Below are 20,773 nucleotides of genomic sequence, written 5' to 3'. Positions count from 1 at the left end.
ATGGTAAGAGTAACTTAATTTCCACCGCTATAATTATATGAATTTTCATTTTTCAAAATTTATCTAGATTTTAACTCGTTAGGTATTAGTAGTAATGATAATTATTATTATAAGTTGGTCGTTAGTCAATTGTGAGTATCCAGGCGAGTAGCTGGAATTCACGCAATCTCAACGACAACAATGCGTCAACTGTTTCTTCTCCCATTCTCTTTAGAAATGCACTCCCAATCTTCCCCCTCATTTTATTTGGATTTCAAGCGATACACCGAATTAATTCTTTGTTGAAAAATCGTAAATTGTCGTCACAAATCAGGATCCTTCCCTCATTCGTTTTCATTGAACTTGAGCTCAGTCTCCTCCGAACTTCTTCTAAAGCTCAACCCTTTGTAAATCTACCGTAGAACCACCGTCGTTGAGCTCCCCGAAGGAGGAATCAAAATTTGTAACTTCTGCAGAGAAAAAGAGGTCCAGAGCCATAGAGTTGGGTCAACCCGAACCCGACGTGTAAACCGATCCAGTATCCCAGGGCAGACGAGCCCACAGGCCCACAATCTACCAGGCGCGAAGCCCATGCGTGTCTCGGCCCAACTCAAGGCCCACAAGTCCTCGACCCAGTTCCTCACCAACAGGCCCACTACACGAACTCGGTCGACCCAACGACTCGTGCGGTCCAGAAGCGCCAAGGCCCACAGACCCAACCCCTCACGTGGCCAGGAAGGGCGGCCATGAGGGCAGGCACAGCCACTGCAATACAAGGTTCAAACATGCAATAACACAAAGCAAATGAAGCTGTGCTGGTTTAGGAGAATGGATAATTTGTTCATGATCTGTTGATGATCATCATGCTTTATCTGAGCTAATCTCTTCTTGCTAAACAATGCAGGAGGAGTATGAGGGGGCTTGGAAATAAATGGACATTAATGGCTGCACTAATGTAATTTGATCATCAACTTTTTCCTTTTCTTTTGGCTCCAAACCTGTGCTTGTTTTCCAGCTTTATGAAGCTTCTTTAAAAGAATTTTGGGGACCAACATCCTTGGGAAGTGACATGTAACCCAAAACTTCTCATAATTTTGGGTAAAAACCTAACTAGAGGTCCATTTCTATGGGATCAAAAGGAACCTTAAGAAAATAAGATCAATTCTATTTCTAAAATACCTTACGAAAATTTTGGTTATGTCTGTTATCTTGGAATAACGGTTTTTACACGAGTGTTGACACATATCTAAGTGGCATCAGTCATGCATGGTTTTCATTAATGAATTGCAGCAAAGAGTAATTAAGTCAATGTTTAGCTTATATGACATAGAAAAAGGGTGAGACATCATATTGGATTTGAGGGGTAAATAATACAAGGAAAACTCAAGTTGGTATATCAGTATCTAGGGATTCAGATTTCTCAACATACAAGAGCATCAAGTTTGTGGTAAAGCAAGCTTAATTTTAGAAATTTAGTATCAGAAAATAGAGCATGGAATAAAGAGAAGCACACAGCAGTCTGGAATAAAGGGTATCAAAAGTGGATATAATAATATAAAACATTTTTCTCACAATTTTCTTCTGAAATGTTCAATAACTCTATGCTTGTTGGTTCCTACTTCAACCCTTCCCTAAATTTTTTGTACTTATTAACATGGAATTTCTTTACAACATACCCTCTTCTCATGTAAATTTTAAGATCAGAAAAAAACAGAACTGTGCTTCTCATCAAACTTGATAACAAGATTTGAAGGATATGATATACAAACAATGAGGGGCAGAACAAATTGTAACCTGAGTGATGTCGTAGCCTTCTTGGAGTCTCGATAACGTCGTATACACCAGCAGATCCTGGGCACTGCTATATATTCTGCAAAGATAACTCCAGCTTGTATCCTGCAATAAGAAAGACAGTTAAAAGAAGAGGCTAGTTGAGGGGAAAGAACAGTTTTCAGTTATTCCAGGCTTACCTTGAAACAATGCTCGAAAGTGATATCCATCAGCTTGTTCCAACTTACTAACAAAATGTAATATACTTTTGCTTGGCATTGCAGCATATAAGGACATGATTGATGCACAAAGATTTGAGATTTTCCATGTAAAAAGCTTTCGTGTTCAGAGACCTCGGAGGCCAAGTCTAAATTTCAGGCTTTTGAAATAACAAGGCTGGTTAATGGACGTTATATGCATGAAGCAGCCTTGTGATTAAGAAAATCATTGTGAAACCTGCTGTGGTAAGAACTAGTATTTGATCAAGGCTGGGAGGGAAGCATGAAGTTCCACCAAGCACTCAAAGATCCAATTTAGCAGTTGTTCTCTTGGTAGCTCTAAGAGAAGTCCAGCCTGCCAAAGGTGAAAGGCAAGGGGGAGAGAAACGACAGAGAAGAAAAACAGTAAGATGCCAATTTGTATTGTATAGGTTAGATACCGAATGCAGATATTATAGTCTTACGCAGCAATAGCAGCATTGTTCAAATGTTTTTCAGTTTTGTGCGCATAGATTATTTAGTATGGCTGACACAATGTATCACAAAAAAGAAGGTATGGCTGACACAATGGTGCTTACTTTTACTTCGTATGATGTATAGGACAAAGGAAAAAGGACGGAATCCAGGTAGTTTCTAATTAAGGGAAGATACCTTGCGGAAGGATTTAAGAGTTCAACACACTCTAACGAAAGCAAAGATCTAAACAGAATTCACATTCCATTATGCAGCAAATGTGCTCTCTCATCAAACTGAATCAATAAAAAAAGAACTTTCCTTCCCTACATTCATATGCTACCCTTCAGTTCTTTTTTCTCCTTACGTACATTCATAATCATACCCTGCAGATTTCAATACCTCCCTTTTGCCTACGGTTGTACTTCGGTCACGTGATACTTTTGGTCTAAGTTATAACTGGGGTGTTTGGTAGGACTTTTGGTTCTTTTTCCTTCTGTGTTTAGCCATTCCAGTGATTCAGGCCCTTGTCAACTCTAAGACCGATCATTGTTCTTTTTCTCTTTGATTCTTCCGAAGAAAAAGTTACAAGTAGACTAAAAAGTAACAAGAATTTTCATATTTTTCCATATAGAATTTCCTTTTACTTTTTCCATTTCATATGTTTAAGCATTTCACAGCAGGTGGAGAAAAGGCTAGAGATCAAGATCAAGACCAAGAATAATAAACTTTAACAAATCAAGAAATGAACAGCAAGATATTCTATATGCTCACCTTGATCTGATGTTCCTCAAAAGTCAAACAATTTCGATGCACCTCTGATACCATTGATTCAGATATCAACTTGAAAACTTTCTTATTCATTTTAGTTTCCATGCAAACGGTCTTTCCTGAAGCATATATCCGATAAATTCCTAGATCCGCTGCCATTCTCCTCACATAAAGCTTCTTCAGCAGAATCTCCATGGAGTAAGGCTCTTTTCCATGTTGACGGCGCAAATTTTCAGTAAATTGCATTAAAGCCCAGATGTCTGTCTCAGCCGCCTTTTCAGCTCCATTAATAATTTTCATGGGATTCTCCAAATAATTAATGTACTCAGAGGGCAAATGAGGATTAATATCTATATCAATCTGTTAGAAAGCAATAAAAATCAGACACAATTTAAAATATAAACTAGAGAATTATATTAATAGTGAATAAGAAAATACAGAAAGAAACTGCAAGAAGTTAACTAGAAGAACAAGATACCCAGGTAGTTGGAAAAACTTGAACCTTCCTTCTAGTAAACACAAGCCTAAACAACTAAAATATTACTTTTTATATCTCTTCTCTGTTTATTTTTCAACTCCCTCATTGGAGTTTGTATCTTTTGAACATTAGTCTTGTTTCATTTATTTAATGAAGAGCTCCGTTTCTGGTTTAAAAAAAAAAAGCTTCTCAATTATTACTTGTCTTTATCTCTTCTCACTCCCTCAATTGACAACCAACCCCTTCAAGTTTTGACTTCAAATTTTACTTACAATCTCTAGAAGACAAGTTGTGTTTCACAACGCAGTCAATGTTGAACTGAATTTCAGTAGAAACAAAGCAGTCAAGTTGTTTTTTGCTTGTTAAAGATGTTGTAATTCTCTTTGTCAACAAAAGAAAGCTGACTTAGAACCATGAAAAGTAGTTACTATTTAGACCCTTAAATTCAATAGTCAAACTTCTTTTTCTTTTTTTTCAACAAACACCAGTCAAGAAAGTACCTTTACTGACTGGTATGGGACAGAGACTACCCTGTGTTCGTCAACCTGCAACTCATAGGAAAAGAATCCATCCAGAATTAGAGAAATTAGCAACCAACCCATGCTTCAAAAGTTAGCTAATTGATCAACTGTAGATTGCATGTGCTCACACATCATTACTGCAGAAGATAAAGGAAACAGAAAGAAGAAACAATGGCAACAAGAAAAATACACAGGAAAATCAACATTTGGTTTTAGAAACGAGGTTAGCACTTCAGCGAATAAAAATTTTAAGCATTATTAGTACTTTGCATTATTTCATGCCAGAATGGAGTAAATAAAAACTTCAAAAAAGGATGACTACAGAGTCAAAGCTAATGTGATAAGTGAGATTCATATGAGCACAACTGCTGCCCTCTCAAAATATAAACTAGTAGATGGTGAATCATTACAAACCTTAGACAAGCTGTCAAAAAGCATTTCAAAGAAGAGATCAATGCCCACATTTCCAACATCACCACTTTGTTGCTCACCGAAGATGGTACCAAAGCCTCTTATGCCCATGTCTCTCTCGGCGAGTTGGAAACCTTGCCCAAGTTCACGGCATTCTTCAAGGGCGGCAAGCCTTTCCTAAATGATAATAAAGAAGAGCAATAAACACTAGAAGAATTCGAAAGTTTCAAGATCATATTCCCCAGGATAGATTATTATGGTGTAGAACATCCACATTGTTTACAATGGCAAAGATGAGATGGAAATGAAACTACAAACCAGTGCTTGATCAGATAGCAGGGCCTTGTCTGGGTAAAACAAGTACGCATGAGCTTCCTTGTCTGCCCGGCCCACCCTTCCACGCAGCTATCAGATGTTAGAGAGAAACGTAAGGGAAAGAGTAAAAGAAGATAGTAGAATAATAAAAAAAATAAAGATAACTATAACGTTCATAAAGATAAAAGGTAGCAAACAGAATAATTATATGACCATTTCAATTTTTTGATCCATCGCCAAGGGGCATTGGAAAAAACCCCATTAAAAGCAAGTTTTCCTCTTTGCAACATTCAATAGTATCATCTCTTGATCTCCATTTAAAAATATACATTCCAAACAAAGATTGAAATGTTAATTTTAAAAGAACATAGTTCTCCTCAAAGACGGACAAAAATGAAATAAAAGAAGGAATAGGCAAGACCTGGTATAATTGTGCTAACCCAAATTGTTGAACATCCTGAACAATGATGGTGTTTGCATTTTGAATATCCAGACCACTTTCAACAATATTCGTACATATAAGAATCTTAATAGCACCAAGCGCAAAATTTTCCATGGTTTCTTCAAGTTGCTTCGAGTATTGCTGCAAATAATGGTTATATAAGTGAAATGAAAGAATAAAATATGGAGCTACAACATTTTCAAAGATTGAACACGAAAGAATTCCTGACGGGTACTAGGTTTTGTTTGATAATATTTTTAGCATGATAGCCTTAGACCTTAAATGAGGCTTTGGATGACTGGTTGACTGCAGAAAAGGTACTTCTCCATAATCAATAATGAAAAACCGATAGATAAAATTTAAGCCCACAAAACAATATGCAGTGGTCTAGTTGAATATCTTAACGAACCAGGAGTCTTTCCCATGAAAAAATAATATCCAGCAATTAAAAAAGAGTGTCCTACAAAATAATTTATTCATCATACTTATTAATTCCCTAAGCTTGAATGAACTAAAGCAGAGCACGTTTTTTGTTGTTGAAACATATTCTAACTCACCAGTCAATTTAGTTGACGCTAGAAACAATTGCTAAAGCAGCTCAAGTTGTATTAGATAGCGGCTAATTCAACACTAAGGCCTCACATAATTGACGAAGGGACACAAAATACCTTTCCATGAGCAAGACCTATTTCAATGTCTGGAAAACTCGCCTCAAGAAAATCCTTCACTTCCTCGAGTCCTGTGGTTCAATTATGGCATTACCAAACTGGAAATAAAGCTGCATGAATTTCTTATAAATGCATGTAATAGGAAAGAAGTGTACATATTGTTAGCGCAATGATAAGAAATGCAACTTAACACAATCAAGAAAAACAACTTTGGGAATTACATGATGGTGATTATATCCAGAAAGGAGCAATCAAAAAATATTTTGATATTATCACTTTTCTACTTTTTCCTTTTTGGTCTTCTCATGATAGAAATAGTAATTACAATATTTCCACAGACTGAAGAGGACTTTGCAACTCTTCTAGCCTCCTTTGGGCTTCGCTTTTATTTACCTTTTTTTAAAATTAAATAATTCCTGGGAACCGTGAGTCTACAGAATCATCTGGAGGGGGAAAATGATTGAATTCACTTCACTCATGTTAATTTGTTGTGGTTCACTAACATATTGTTTGTATGTATGTGGCCCTTTTCTTACATTTGATTTCTAATTAATAGGTCAGATTAAAATTTTAATTAGCTTGCTAATTAAAGGATCTCGCAAATAATGTACATATGGTTTACAAAGTAGAAAGAAGAAATTACATCTTCTTACATATTACTACTGGATTCAGACCTCTAAACTTGGTGAGAGGTCAAAAGAACCTCTAACCTCAAAATGAAAGTATTGGATGGATCCCTCTAGTGTAGTTGGTTGTGTTCATTTGAGCTCAATTCTCCAACATTAATTAGACTCTCCTTTGGATAATTCATGCCAACCGCAGGACATTTGAACTCTTAATCTTCATCACGTAAAAACCCCACCAGTTCACCAGCAAATCAATTTGCAGTAGAGAATCTAAATACTAATGAGGAGATAATTTCAAGTGTCCTTGATGCACTCTTGGTTTGGAAACTAAAGAGAAAAAACTAAGAAAGGTTATTTAGAGACTAAATCCCAACAAACAATATACAATGTGCTAGAGGTCCCCTACTTGTAAACCACCCTTAAGCCAAAGTTCCTTGCCTGCTTAAATTATTTTGCTCTGTTGAGTATTGAACTAAATGGTGCACCACCCATCAAATGCTCCCAAAGGTTTTTTACAATCGTAATTCCTTTTATCAGTGTCTAGTTGCTACACGAAGTAGCAAGTCACTAGGTTTTAGTAGTATATACTATGAATATAAACCAAAATCTTAGCAATTGAGAAGAGGTTGTGGCACGGATTCTCATAAATTTGTCCTTCTAGGGAAGAAGAAAGGGGACTAACACAGATTGACATGGGGAACAAGGCTAAAGAGAGAAACTTGCAAGAGACCACGTTAGAAGACTCAAGTGTCCAAACTCTGTTCTCTCTAAAACTCGAGGAAACAAAAGTATCATGTAAAATGGATAAAGATGTCAACTCAGCTATCTCCCTATCAGAAAGAACTCATTTGAAATGAAAATTCAGAAATATTTGCGATTGTCCAGATATTGAAGTGACATTACAGGATTTTCGTTTTAGGAGGAATCTAAGGCATGAAAAACAAAATAATTGATTTCTTTGGCTAAGTAGATACAGAACTTTTCTCCTAATCTTATGCGCAACCATAAACGATAGGCTTTGGAGATGTGTTAGTTTACTTATAAATCCTTGTTCCATGATATCACAACGATCAAAAGCCTCTTCCCTTCTTTTTCTCTGCAAGGCTAATTGGAAAAGAAATTTTTTTTAGAAGTATTTGAACTTAGATCCAATTAAGATTGCTGACAAAATTAAGAACCCAAATATTGCCTGACAGTCAGGAGATCCATATGCAATCAGAGCAAGGCGGAAATGGCAATCACCAATTTGGAGATGCTGCATATATACCTTGGACTAATTTCTGTGCAAATGATGTTTCTTTATAGTGTCATCAATTAAATTCACAGCAGCCATCCTTTCAAAGGAAATGATAAGAGTTATGATCACTTTTTGGGGGGTTGTACGTTGCCATACTCTTGGAAAACCTTATAAACATTTTTGTAGGTATTCTCCATCCATGATTAAAGCCAGTTAAAAATAATAGAAAAGAGGAACTACAAAATCGGGGTGAAAGAGAGCCTCCTAGGCAGGCAAAGGAGCAAAAAAGTTCTCTAATTGGCTTGTCTGGATCTTATTTTCCCATTCTCCCTTCTTAGTATCAATGAAAACTGTTTGTAACCAGAACGTATGCACATATACACATAGTTAAAAAGTAGCGCCATGAAGGAATGGATAAATAAAAGCAGTTCTTAAGAGTTGAGCGTACAGTACAATTTAAATCTTAAAAAAAGTGTTAATGCAGTACCTTTAATTCGAGGAAAAACATAAAAGACTTGGCCTCCACGTTCCAGCTCATACTTAATAGCCGAATTCACTTTTTCTTTACTGAATGATGAGAGATGGGTCTTTATTGGAACTCTTTCCGGTGGAGGAGTTGTAATCAAGCTAAAGCATGGAAAGATAGCGGTGATTTAGACCCAAAAATTCATATTAGAGAAAAGTCTCCATAAGTCTAGTGAAATAAATGGTTGAAACAGAAAGATCAGTAGGAACAAAAAGTTGATGCCAAGGAATGTGAAAATATTAATAGTAACTTAATTGGATCAACAAATCCAAACAGTATCATGGAACAAAATTAGATGACTTACTTCTAATTTCTAGTATGTTTATGACCAAAATTAGTACTTAACACATAAATGTACCAGATCATATTTTGAAGAAAAAAGTACCACGATTTATGTTGGATAAAACACAAACAATCACTGACTTCTGGTTATTGAGGATTCTGACTAACTGACTTCATTTTCAAAAGATATCAAATATTCCTCAATCTTCTGTTGAGTCAAATGTTACAATAATATGGTTGTGCTTCCCTAGCTTATGTAACAAAGTAGAAAGGGATACCAGAATAATTACGAATCAACAAATCCAAACAGTATCTTCACTCATGAATTACAGGCGTTGATTCAATTACCTAGCATCGCGAAATCCAGTCAATGCTAAATACAGGGTCCGCGGTATCGGTGTTGCGGAGAGAGTAAGAACATCAATTGAAGTTTTAAAAGAAGCAATTTTCTCCTTCTGTTTGACACCAAACCTCTGGAAAGACAAAAGAAACAGAAGGAAAGTAAGTTACTCTTACACCAGACCAGGAAGATTAATACCAAAAAAATAAAAAATAAAAAATAATAAAAAAAACCTGTTCCTCATCAACAACTAGAAGCCCTAAATTACTATACACAACACGATCTCCAAGGAGTGAGTGAGTCCCAACAACAATGTTCAATTGGCCTTCTTTGATCATTTCTAGATGCTTATCTTTCTCTGATTTTGTCTGCATATCGTAATGTCTATAGTTAGCTTAGACATTCAACAGTTATACTGTTTTAGAGTGAGTTCGCATAACAGAATAAAAGTAAGATTAAGCGGTTGCATTCATGTCGAGTCAGCTACAAAACAAACTATTTAAGAATATAATTTAAGGCAAGCCTACATGCACCAAACGAATGAAGAAACTCAAAGTACTTTATATTGACTGTGTCCATGTGACTTAGAACTTATTCCTTGCCGTTTTACCAGAATTTATATGCTGGTGTCTTCCCATAATTAAGGCTTATCTAACTGTACCTGAAACCTGCTCAATAATCCAATCTGGACATCAGGAAATGAAGAAAATCTGTGTGTGATAACTTCAAAATGCTGTTTGGCAAGGACTATCGTTGGTGCTAGAACCATAGCTTGCTTTCCTGCTGAGACTACATAGAAGATTGCACGCAGTGCAACCTCAGTTTTACCGAAGCCAACATCCCCACAAATTAAACGATCCATCGGAGTTTCCCTCTCTGTCAAATCTTTCTCAACATCTCTGAAAGCCTGCATAAATAAAAGATATGTTACAAGAAGAAGAGAGTAGAATATGCATATCCACTGAAACTTCGAAAAACACAAGTAGGGATCTAGGTCTTTAAAGTAATATAACAATAATTTGGAAACATCTAATGGCTAATATAAAGATGAATTGGTAGAGTTATAAATATACAAACGCATACTAACGAAACTTATTATGCTTGCCATTGCAGATATAAATGAACTAGAGCAGCAAAAGTATATCATGTTCTAATGAATAGAAGATGATTTAGTATGCACTGGTACAAACAGTAAAACATAAGCAATCGATACAGACCCACATTTAGACATCTGGAACGACTTCAAGAAGTCAAACAAATGGGAAAGACGAAAATATTGATTCCATCTCTAAAATCTAGGCTAGTTTTTAGTTTCGTCCCTATAACTGACTGATTGTTTTCAAAGAATCCCTAGTCATTCCTCCCAAAATAAATGGTAAGACGATGTGGTAAATAATATTTGATTGTTGTGTTCAAAGAAAGATAATACTGATGTAGTGATAACGAATTTTGACCGGTTACACTGTTTTAAATAAATTCCTACAATTCCATGTTAAATGTCTAGGTATCCTAATGTACAATGTCATGGTACCAATCCTTCCTCAAAACAACTCTAAGATTAAGAACTTGCTCAAAATAATGGATAAGTTTGATAACATTATTGAAACTTAAACTTTTTATTCAACTGAAATAAAACTTATAGTTCAAGGAAAAATGTCAATTGAGGCTGATGGGAACGTAAATATACATATGTAAAATTTCAATTCGAAACCATACATGAAACTTTGGATTCGTTAGGCTCCCTTATGGGAGTTGAATAAATTCCAAGAAACCTCTACCCTCCCTATCCAAGGAATGAAAGGGCAGAAGCCTTTGAGTGAAAGTACCTCCTTTTGGTCCACTGTAGGCGTGTAAGAAAACTGAGCAGCAAATTCCTCCATAGCCGAACACTTCGGGTAGGGAGGCCTTCTCTGTTTCAACCTATGAAGATACAGTTCCATCAAATCAACAACCATCTTCTGAATTGCAATCTTTCCCTTGGTCTTTCTCTTTTCCCATGTGGTAGTGTCATTTAATTTGCTCAATGTACGAGGCCTTTTGTTTTCATTTGGTCTGAAAATGTAATAAAGTATGAAATAAATGAAACATGGATATGTAAATAGAAACATAACAAAGCAAGTAATGAATTTGTTCGTATAACCTCAACTCCAGGTAGACTAGTTACCATAGTTCCAAACGACTGCTCAGAATAATTTTCTTACCCCTTTTAAGGGCAATTCATTCACAATATATTCTTGAGTTTAAACTCATTCTTGTCTGCTATTATGAATTAGCATGTGCCACCAAATGACGGCCAACATTGAACAATTCAATGAATGTAACGAATAATTCTACGAAAGTTCACCGTGAACAGAATGCATAAGCGGGTAAATGAATGGACAAACGTACAGACTATAGCGATATAGCATCCGGGACGCCTGCTTAACAGAAAGCTTCGCCATCCCATCGGCATACTCAATGAACACATACTCAGTAGGCTCCGTAGAACCCTTCTGAACATCAAATTTAATTCCAACGAACCGGCCAATACCGACCTTCTTATGCACAACGTAATCCCCAGAACGAAGCGTATAAGGATCAACCTTATAATCATAACCATCGCTCTCTTTCTTTTGCCTATTCCCCTTCAACTTCTGTAAGCCCCTTTGCTGCTGCTCCTTCACCATCTGAATATACCGGTCCGCCTCCTCGGCATCCATAGCCGTTTTCGAAGACTCCCTCTTTACATGAAACCGCCGAATTCTCTCATTGAGAACCGTAATAGAGTCATGCTCGAGCTCAATTTGCTCTCTCCGCCTCGCCGATTTAGCCGCACCAGGAACCATAACATCTTCAGCATAGACGACATTAGTTATCGACACACATCGCTTGGAAAAATGCCGTAAATTACAGTTGCGGTTGAAGAGACCCCATAGCTTGGGAAATGAGCCAAGTCTGAAGGCGACTAGCGGTCTGGAGGAAGAAACGTCTGCTGTGGGTAAAAGTAGAGCCATTAAAGGAATAACCTAAGAGACAATTAAAGACGAGAATTGAGGTACTGTTATGCAGGTGGTGGAAAATCGAGTGAAGAAGATAATGGAGATGGAAATTCCACCATTGAAGGACTGGAAGAAAGCTTTGTGAATGGGAGAAATTTACAGAGAGAGACGGATAATATAAACGTGGAGGTTTTGGAAGGGTTTTGTACGTGGAAGCAAGCCAACCAAATTTTCTGTAGATATTTATAACCCGGGTCGGGTCGGGTCGGGTCAGACCATTTAATAGATTTTTTATTTTTTAACAAAATCGTTTAAAGTAAAATTTTAAAATAATTTTGAACAAATATTATTTTTTTATGGTCTTTCAATTTCATTAAATTATACATTAAAGTCTTATATTGCAACTTATATACTTTAATATATTTTTATTATATGAAAATTTATTATATGCTTTTAGTGAATAATAACCATATGTTTAATACAAAATTAATAAATTATATGCTTTGTCCGTTTTAAAAAATTCATTTAATTACCGATTTCATGCATTTATCTTTATTTTATTTTTGCTAAATTAATAAAAAAAAAAATTGTGCATTGTTTAAAAAATATTCTAAAATTTTAAAAAGTTTAAAAAATATTATTTTAACTTCAAAAAAAAAATCCAAAAATATTCTTAAATTTTTTAAAATTTCATTTATACCCTTCAACTAAAAAAAACTTCAAAAATAGATTCGAACTTGAATAATTTTACGGTTAATTTGACGTTTCAAAATATTCGTAAATTCTGAAAATAACATTAAAACATAGATAATTTATGACATGTCGATGGAAAGTTGGTTCATATCTTAACAATAGAAAAAAATTTAACGGGCGTTAATGTTACTTTAACATTTTATGAGTAATTTTTAAACGCAATGCTGATAGTAAAAGTATTTTTTAAATCTTTTTAAATTAAAATATATTAACGAAATATTTTAAAATTTTAAGAGTATTTTAAAAAAAATTAAAAAATATAAAATAGAATATTAACTATTTTTATTCCAAATTAACCGTAAGAATAATTTATTTATTTTTTAATTTAAGATTATTTATTAAATTTATTGAAAGTATAAAGGTAATAGTAAAAGAAAGGTTAAATAAAGTGCGAATACTTATATATATATATTAAAATTAAATTGAGAGGATAAAGTCAAACTATCCGCATGCATTACATTACATAAAATATATATTATTCTAATTTATAATATGATAATAATTACTCAAGACTGAGGGAAATAGAAATTAGCCGCCGGAGACGGAAACTCGCCGGCGCCGGCGTCGGAAACCGCCGGCATTGAGCTGAAGATCGGGCCATGCACGTACTCGCTGCTCGAATCGAATCCGAAACACGATCCGATTTCAGTCGGAGACTGATTGAAATATTCAAATCCAGAGTTCTGCAATTCCATTAAACCCTGATTATAATTGTAATTGTAATTGTAATTGTAATTGTAATTCTCTGATTCCGACGAAATCGCGGGAGGAAACGGCGGGAGTTCAGCGCCGCCGTCTCCGTCGACGGAGAAGAGGCTTGGCGGCGAGTCTCTGGAAGGGGGGATTTGGTGGAAATGAGGCGGTGGAGTAGGCAGAAGCAGAGGAGCTTGATTGGGAGGGAGGGCGGCGGAGGGAGGCGGCGGCGGAGGAGGGAGAGAATCGGAGTAGAGGAAGTTGGTACGAGCGAGGGAGCCGCGGAGGGAGCGGGCGGCGCAGTCGTAAGCGACTGCGGCCTCCTCGGCGGTGTCGAAGGTTCCGAGCCAGTGACGCTCTTTGGTGGAAGGGTCCCTGATCTCGGCGGCGTATCGGCCCCATGGCCGCCGTCGGACTCCGAGGAAACGGTGGGGCGTCGTTTCCGGCGGCGGCTGCTGCTGCTTTCTCTTGGGTTTTGACGGCGATGGACTCATTTTGTGAAGAAGAAGAAGCAGAGAAGCTCTGTTTTAGTATGAACTGAAGTTAGCTTGCGTGTGTGTGAGGGTTTATATAAGCGTAAGATGCCAATGCTTTGCTTCTTTTTGTATGTATTTTCTACCTAACGTTGGTAGGGGTAGAGATGTCCACGGCTCACGACAAATACGGGATAACCGAGATAACGACGGGTTTCAGAGTTTATGGCATACACTAAAAATTGATAGAAAAAAAAGTTTCGAAGCTCGAGACAAATACTGATAACTGATATAATTGATATGAATACGGATTTCATAGTTTATGGCATATACTAAAAATTGATAGAAACACGAGTTTTGAAGCTCGGGACAAATCCTGATAACTAATATGAAGACGGGTTTCTAAATTTATGGCATATACTAAAAATTGATAGAAAAACGAGTTTCGAAGCTCGGGACAGATACTGAAAACTGATATAACTGATATGAAGACGGATTTCGAATTTTATGGCATATACTAAAAATTGATAGAAACGCGAGTTTCGAAGCTTGGGACAGATACTGATAATTGATATGAAGACGGGTTTCAGAGTTTATGGCATATACTAAAAATTGATAGAAAAACGAGTTTTGAAGCTCGAGACAAATACTCATAACTAATATAATTGATATGAGGACGGGTTTCGGAGTTTATGGCATATACTAAAAATTGATAGAAACTCGAGTTTCGAAGCTCGAGACAAATACTCATAACTGATAGAAGACGGGTTTCGAAGTTTATGGCATATACTAAAAATTGATAGAAACTCGAGTTTCGAAGCTCGGGACAAATACTCATAACTGATAGAAGACGGGTTTCGGAGTTTATGGCATATGCTAAAAATTGATAGAAAAACAAGTTTCGAAGCTTGGGACAGATACTAATAGTACACTATAAGTCTCCCTTGAGGCTTATAGAGCTCTCGAATAGTCTCCCATTAATTGAGGCTCGACTCCTTTCTCCGGAGCCCTTGAACACATTACACCCTTTGTTCACACTTTTGACTACACTTTCAAGGCTCACAATTCTTCATTCGCCATTTATTTTATTTTCAAATATTAAATTAATATTTTTATTTAAAAAGGGTTTGAGAATAAATAATAAAAAATTATTATATATATAATATAATAAAGAAAAATATTTTTAAAATTAATAATCTTACAACTTACGCAACTATAAAATTTTTATTTATTTGAATTCAACACAAACAAGTTAATAAGTATTATTAACGTCATATTTGATCCCCGTTCAAAAAGTTTTTATAGTTTTTTGTCAACGCTCGATTGCTGCTATCGACTATTTATATCTACCTACTTCTTACTCGAAGATTTTGACGGGAAGCTGCAAGCGTTTCTGGCAAACCTGTAACCACTCTGTAAAAAATCAAAAAACTCCATGTCGGGAGCTCTCGAGTTAAATTTACACAAAATAATAATAGAGAGAGAGGGAGTTATTGTCACTTTTTTTTAAGCGCGTATATATATATATATATATATATATATATATATATATATATAACTTAAATTATCCATTAAATCTTCAGGGGAGGCTAACATAGAGGTAGGTATAAAAATTATGTATGGGAGACCCTAAGATACAATATATATACCTAAGTATTTTTTTTAAAAAATACGACATGTTATCAAAGTTTTAGCATATTATAATGTGACTTATAAGCAATGACAAAGTTTAGCTATCATATTATAAAATGAAATAGGTGAATAATAATATAATTAAAAGTAGGTGCTTGAGTTAGGTGTATTAAAATAAATAATAATAATAATTATAATATAAAGTTTAGGGGTAAGCATGCATTCATGTGCTTCAAATTTGACTGATGGACAAAAGCCAAATAAATTCAGCAATCATATGCTCCACGCACCTCCTTCTCTTACTTCGATGCTAATTTTATTTTTTATTTTTTATTTTTTTCCTTTTTTTTTTAATTTTTTGAATTATTATTAGTTATTGGAACATTTTAATTATTTAAATTTTGTGAAAAAATAATATAAATGGGCGTTTTTTGAATTATTAGTTCTAAGAAATGATCTAGGTTTATAATTAATGAATACTAAGCAAAATCACGAGAATTTATGCTTAAAGTGGACAATATCATACCCTTGTAGAGATCCATGATTCTCAACACGTATAATATAAAAAATTATTTTAAAATTTAAAATAAATATTTTTACGCCCAAATTTTAGCGTAGTTGAGATGTCTAAACTTTTAATTTTTACGCTATATTCGATTTTTATTAATTTTAACTCTAAAAATAATGTTAAATTTTTTTTTTTATAGATTTGTTAATTTAATGAAAATCAAAATTTGCATAAAATTAAATTGGATAATGCACATAATTAAATAACTCGTTTTTTTTAACAATAATCTTAATTAAATAAAGATTAAAAAAGAAAATTTTATAACTATTAAGTATATAATCAGCTCGAATATATTTATTATTTTATTTATTTATCGGTGGTCTCGATAAAAGAAACTTTTTTTTTTTATTTTTCAACAATTAATGATTTCCTGTCGACATCTCAACATGTTTCGAACCCATACGAAATCCAGACCATCTATCAGAGGAAAAAAAAAAACGAATGGATCAGATACAGTTTTCTAGAAAATCTTGGAGAATCAGATAATTATTCATCTGTTTCTCACGTTCTATGAATAGTCGGGACAATGAAGAATATCGCATTTCGGGTAACAGTTTGATTCTATTTCTATTCGTTTTGTTTGAAAAAACGAAGAATCTCAAAGGGTCGGTTTTTTTTTTTTTTTTTTTTTTTATTAGTTGAATCGAATAAATGTATAATTACTTTGAAATTAAAAATAATTACTTTATTTTTAATTAATTAATTAATTAATTATTATTTGGGGTTCTATTTGGATGGGTTGCATGTGAATGAAGGAAAAAAGACGTATATAGAGACAAAAGGGTTCCTTTTTAAGAAAACGATGAGTAGACCTTCATAGCCATTACTCAAATATAATATTTAACTTCAAATTACCATTACTTTCTTTTCACCATAACAAATCTCCTTTTTATGCTTTGCTCCTTCATCTTTTTTATATTTTCAATTTAGTCCTTGTCTATTGATATTTTATAATTTAGTCCTTTCTTTGTTCGTGAATATTGAAGCTCATCGATAATAAAATTTCGTTTAAGATAAAATAATTTCAATTTTATACTTAATTTTTACGAATTTTGAGGATGGATTAGAAACTTTAAATGATTATGTTTTCAATTTGGTCCTTGTGAATTGATATTTTGCAATTTAGTCCTTTGTCGTTTGTAAATATTGAAATTTGTTGATAATAAATTTACGGGACATAAAATTAAGAGAATTAAGGGAGAAAAAATGTGATCGAGGGAAAGAAAATTTGAAATTTATTTTGGAGACTAAATAGAAACAAAATTCAAAAATAAAAAGTAAAAATATAAAAATCAAACATAAAAATATAATATTTTAAAATTTAAAGACAAAATGGAATCTATAGTCTGAAAATAAGACGTAAAAATATAATATTTTGAAATCTAAGGACAAGATAGAAACTATAGCGCAAAAATCAACTTAAAAATGTAATATTTTGAAACTTAAGAATGAACGAGAAACTCTAACTTGAAAATTAATTGTAAAAATATAATATTTTGAAATGTATAGACGAAATGGAAACTATAACCTGAAGCATAAAAATATAATATTTTGAAATTTAAAGACAAGGGAAATTATAACCTAAAAATGGGACGTAAAAATATAGTATTTTGAAATTTAAGGACGAAATGAAAGGTAAAATGTAAGATTGTTTTATTATTATTTGGAAATATTTTATTGAGGAAAGTATTAAATATATAAAAATGTAAAAAGAAATTTATTATTATTTTGATAGAAGAAATATAAAAGAGATTTAATTGAAGTATATAATAAAGAGTAATGTGGTTGATGACACTCACTATGGTGCAATTTTTTACAAGGGATTTTGAATAGCTAATTAGTAGCTATAGCATCCCATGTGTGCTCTATACTTAATTACACACATTTTTATAATATCTTACCCAAACACCATAAAAAGTACTATTAAAAAAAAAAAAAAAAAAAAAAAAAAAAAATCACTAGGGTAGTGCCTATCACGATTGAATTTCATGTATATTTTTATTCGAACAAACTCATTCCCATATCCTTATTCACCGATACAAACCTTATTTTAAATAAAGTGGATTATCACCCTTATTCTCGTCTCCGACCCTATATCTCCACCACCTCCACCAATCCAATAAGATCTCAAGAATGTTTCACGCATCTTATAGTTTAGACATTCTTTCTTGAAGTATTTATTTGTATATCTTATTATTATTATTATTATTTTAAATGTACCTTAAATAGATGAAATTTTTTCTAAGATATTTTAAAATGTTTCTTTAAAAGGATTTTAAAATAATTTATTTATTTACTAAGATTCATTCTCCTTTTACAATTTTTTTTTTCTCCAATTATGCGGGCAAGCTTGAATTAAAATTATAAATTATCTTTAATATTATTTTTATTATTAAAGTCGGAGATTCAAATTCTTTCATTCTTGTTCCTCATAGATAAAATCCTCTCTGACTTTCACAATAGTCGGGTTGATTCGATAGTCCAGTAACATGTTGACGAGGCTAATGTTATTCGTGTAGACTGAGTACAAATCAAAATCCAATAAGAACGACAGTGAGATGACTCTTTGACTAAGAATCGTCAACAAAATGAATTGCATCAAGGGTTGGAAAACAGTTGAGTCCACCAAATCGCAGGAGGCTCTGATGCGAAAGGTCAAAATTTAGGAGGAAATAGTTGCAACAATCGTTCATGCCACTTTCTACAACAAACACAAATTGGCCTGCAATTGATGCTACCATTGGCTTATATCAACATGCAGCTGGTAAAAAAATAAGTTCTCATTGGAGATTTTCATGGTAAAAAAAGTCCTTTCAAAAAAAAAAAAAAAGATTAAATACAACCAATTTTTGAGTTCTAAAACTTCGAATCACTGCAAGACAAAGTAATTCACTACATGCACCACATAAAATCATCCTTCTGTACCATTATTTATATATAACAAAGCCCAGCTTCGTCACAGTTGAACTAAAATAAACAATTTAAACAGACAAAATAAATATAAAATAAAATAATGATGAGAATTCAGTAGAGAAACTAACAAGGAAGCCTCAAAATTAAATGATCTGTTCGTGAAAAAAAGAAAAGGAAAAGAAGGATAATTTTACAGCTCGCAGCACCATTTTTTCTCCAACAAACGACACTTATCACTAAGAACATGTCATTGAAATAAAAATAGTATGATACAAATTACATATAATTAAATTAATAATCCAAAACCAGATGAGTAATGATATCATCGATGAATGCATGTCATAAAATCATGGGCATTCACTAAATGAAGCAAAATGAGAGAACAGATGAAAGAAATCTAAACTTTACTAAATGAAACTAACAGTTCGGTACATAAAATTCTTCTTTTAAACAAAGCCATAACTCTAAAAAGCCAAATATAATCTATTGAGGAGAGTGAGAGCACAATCAAGTCTGGTACCGTACAAGAAAAATAAATATACCATGATCAAAACAGAGACAGCGTCTTCTTCCATCAAAAAGAAACAAGGAACCTCATCATCTTCATCATCAATCAATCAATCGCCCTTTCTCCTGAAAGAACACCCTTCGGTGAGTCTAGCACGCCCTCCAGTTGGTTGGCACAAGACGGTCTGGCAGTTCCCGCATACCACAACAGTTTGAGAGTGGCTAAAGACAGTGGTACTGCATATCATCAAAGAAAACTACAATCAGACGGGTTCAACACAATATCTTCGATCAGAATCCAGAAAATTTGCAGAGTAAGACTAACTAATGAAAAGGAAGGCACTTACATGTTAAAGCATCCCTGGCACTTAACGTCCTTCAAGCCGATACACAATGAAAGGCAAAACTTGTCAGAACAACATATAATTCAAGGAAATAGCAGAAATGTTAACAGGTTGGCATGTGTATGCTTCAAATAAGCGCCTTCCCGAGAAAAAAAAAAGTAAATGGGCATAGAAATAATGGTATGGAATTGAAATAAAATCAAAGGTATACCATGAAGAAGGAATTGGGCGACTGCACAAGACGCTTGAGCTTGTGTTTCCTCTTCTCAAGCTCAGCAGGAGGATTCAGCAAATCAATATCGTTTTGGAGAACCTATTGTCAAAAAAAAAAAAAAAATCCAAGTTGATCAACTCCAATTTGAGAATCCAAAGCAGTATTTTTTATCATTACACTTGGCTAATACCAATAGTTCGAACATGCATTAATATGACTTTAATACTCGACTTGCGGGTTTTATATAAAAAAAAAAAAAAAAATCATGAAAGAGACGTTCAAGTAGCAGAAGTTTGTTAAGGACATACGTGATGTGTACACTACAGAAATATGAAACTATTTACAAACACGAGAGCAAGATTCCATTCAACGGACACCAGTTATACAAAGAAATCTATTCCAAATAACTTGAGGACATCAGATAAAAATAAAACCCCCGAAAATTTAAAAAATAAACGAATTTCATAGAATTCAGTACATCAGAGTAGCGGAATGAAAAATATTTTTTACACTATCTCGATAAACATTTCTTAGCGTTCTCCGCTCATATTATGAAACACATCTTTCTATAATCTTAATGCATTTTTCGTTCGCAAAACCCAAAGAATTCTAAATACGACAGAACAAATCTGAAAAATAACAAAAAAAAAAAAAAAAAAAA

At 33.9% G+C, this 20,773-nt stretch overlaps 3 protein-coding genes across 4 annotated transcripts in view; all 3 read right to left on the bottom strand.

Moving 5' to 3' along the window:
* Positions 1-1,499: 1,499 nt before the first annotated feature.
* On the bottom strand, positions 1,500-12,216 carry LOC111458673 (ATP-dependent DNA helicase At3g02060, chloroplastic). Of its 2 annotated transcripts, XM_023101450.1 has the most exons (15): positions 11,426-12,030; positions 10,864-11,089; positions 9,699-9,944; positions 9,271-9,405; positions 9,046-9,170; positions 8,377-8,516; positions 6,027-6,097; positions 5,338-5,499; positions 4,920-5,006; positions 4,605-4,778; positions 4,170-4,214; positions 3,195-3,551; positions 2,061-2,322; positions 1,950-2,025; positions 1,500-1,875 (listed from the first exon to the last, which is right to left on the bottom strand). In XM_023101450.1, exons 1-13 carry the CDS (start codon positions 12,028-12,030, stop codon positions 2,221-2,223), a joined length of 2,475 nt encoding a protein of 824 aa, XP_022957218.1. In that variant the 3' UTR covers positions 1,500-1,875; positions 1,950-2,025; positions 2,061-2,220. The 2 variants fall into 2 exon arrangements, with proteins under 2 accessions (XP_022957218.1, XP_022957227.1); XM_023101459.1 differs by having other exon boundaries at positions 1,950-2,322; positions 11,426-12,216.
* A 1,007-nt stretch (positions 12,217-13,223) lies between these two features.
* LOC111463929 (ethylene-responsive transcription factor LEP-like) lies at positions 13,224-13,979 on the bottom strand. The gene has a single exon (XM_023107901.1). It carries the CDS (start codon positions 13,953-13,955, stop codon positions 13,275-13,277), a length of 681 nt encoding a protein of 226 aa, XP_022963669.1. The 5' UTR covers positions 13,956-13,979; the 3' UTR covers positions 13,224-13,274.
* A 5,455-nt stretch (positions 13,980-19,434) lies between these two features.
* The window catches only part of LOC111455199 (40S ribosomal protein S27-2), a 1,749-nt gene continuing 410 nt past the window's right edge, over positions 19,435-20,773 (bottom strand). Inside the window, exons 2-4 of the mRNA XM_023096772.1 lie at positions 20,110-20,211; positions 19,902-19,930; positions 19,435-19,791 (exon numbers count right to left, since the gene is read on the bottom strand). Coding sequence (XP_022952540.1) covers positions 19,665-19,791; positions 19,902-19,930; positions 20,110-20,211 — 258 coding nt within the window. The 3' untranslated portion in view covers positions 19,435-19,664. The remainder of the gene's footprint in view (positions 19,792-19,901; positions 19,931-20,109; positions 20,212-20,773) is intronic.

The sequence above is a fragment of the Cucurbita moschata genome, unplaced genomic scaffold, assembly GCF_002738365.1.
Source record: "Cucurbita moschata cultivar Rifu unplaced genomic scaffold, Cmos_1.0 Cmo_Scf00002, whole genome shotgun sequence".
NCBI lineage: Eukaryota > Viridiplantae > Streptophyta > Magnoliopsida > Cucurbitales > Cucurbitaceae > Cucurbita > Cucurbita moschata.
Note: the sequence above shows the minus strand (reverse complement) of the source record. Positions and strands in the feature narration are given on the sequence as shown.

Coding starts and splice junctions, on each gene's coding strand:
- LOC111458673 (XM_023101459.1), bottom strand. CDS start 12,030: ATGGCTCTACTTTTACCCACAGCAGACGTTTCTTCCTCCAGACCGCTA. Junction 9,406..9,698: donor GATTATTGAGCAGGTTTCAG/GTACAGTTAGAT, acceptor TACGATATGCAG/ACAAAATCAGAGAAAGATAA. Junction 5,007..5,337: donor GGTTAGCACAATTATACCAG/GTCTTGCCTATT, acceptor AACATCTGATAG/CTGCGTGGAAGGGTGGGCCG.
- LOC111463929 (XM_023107901.1), bottom strand. CDS start 13,955: ATGAGTCCATCGCCGTCAAAACCCAAGAGAAAGCAGCAGCAGCCGCCG.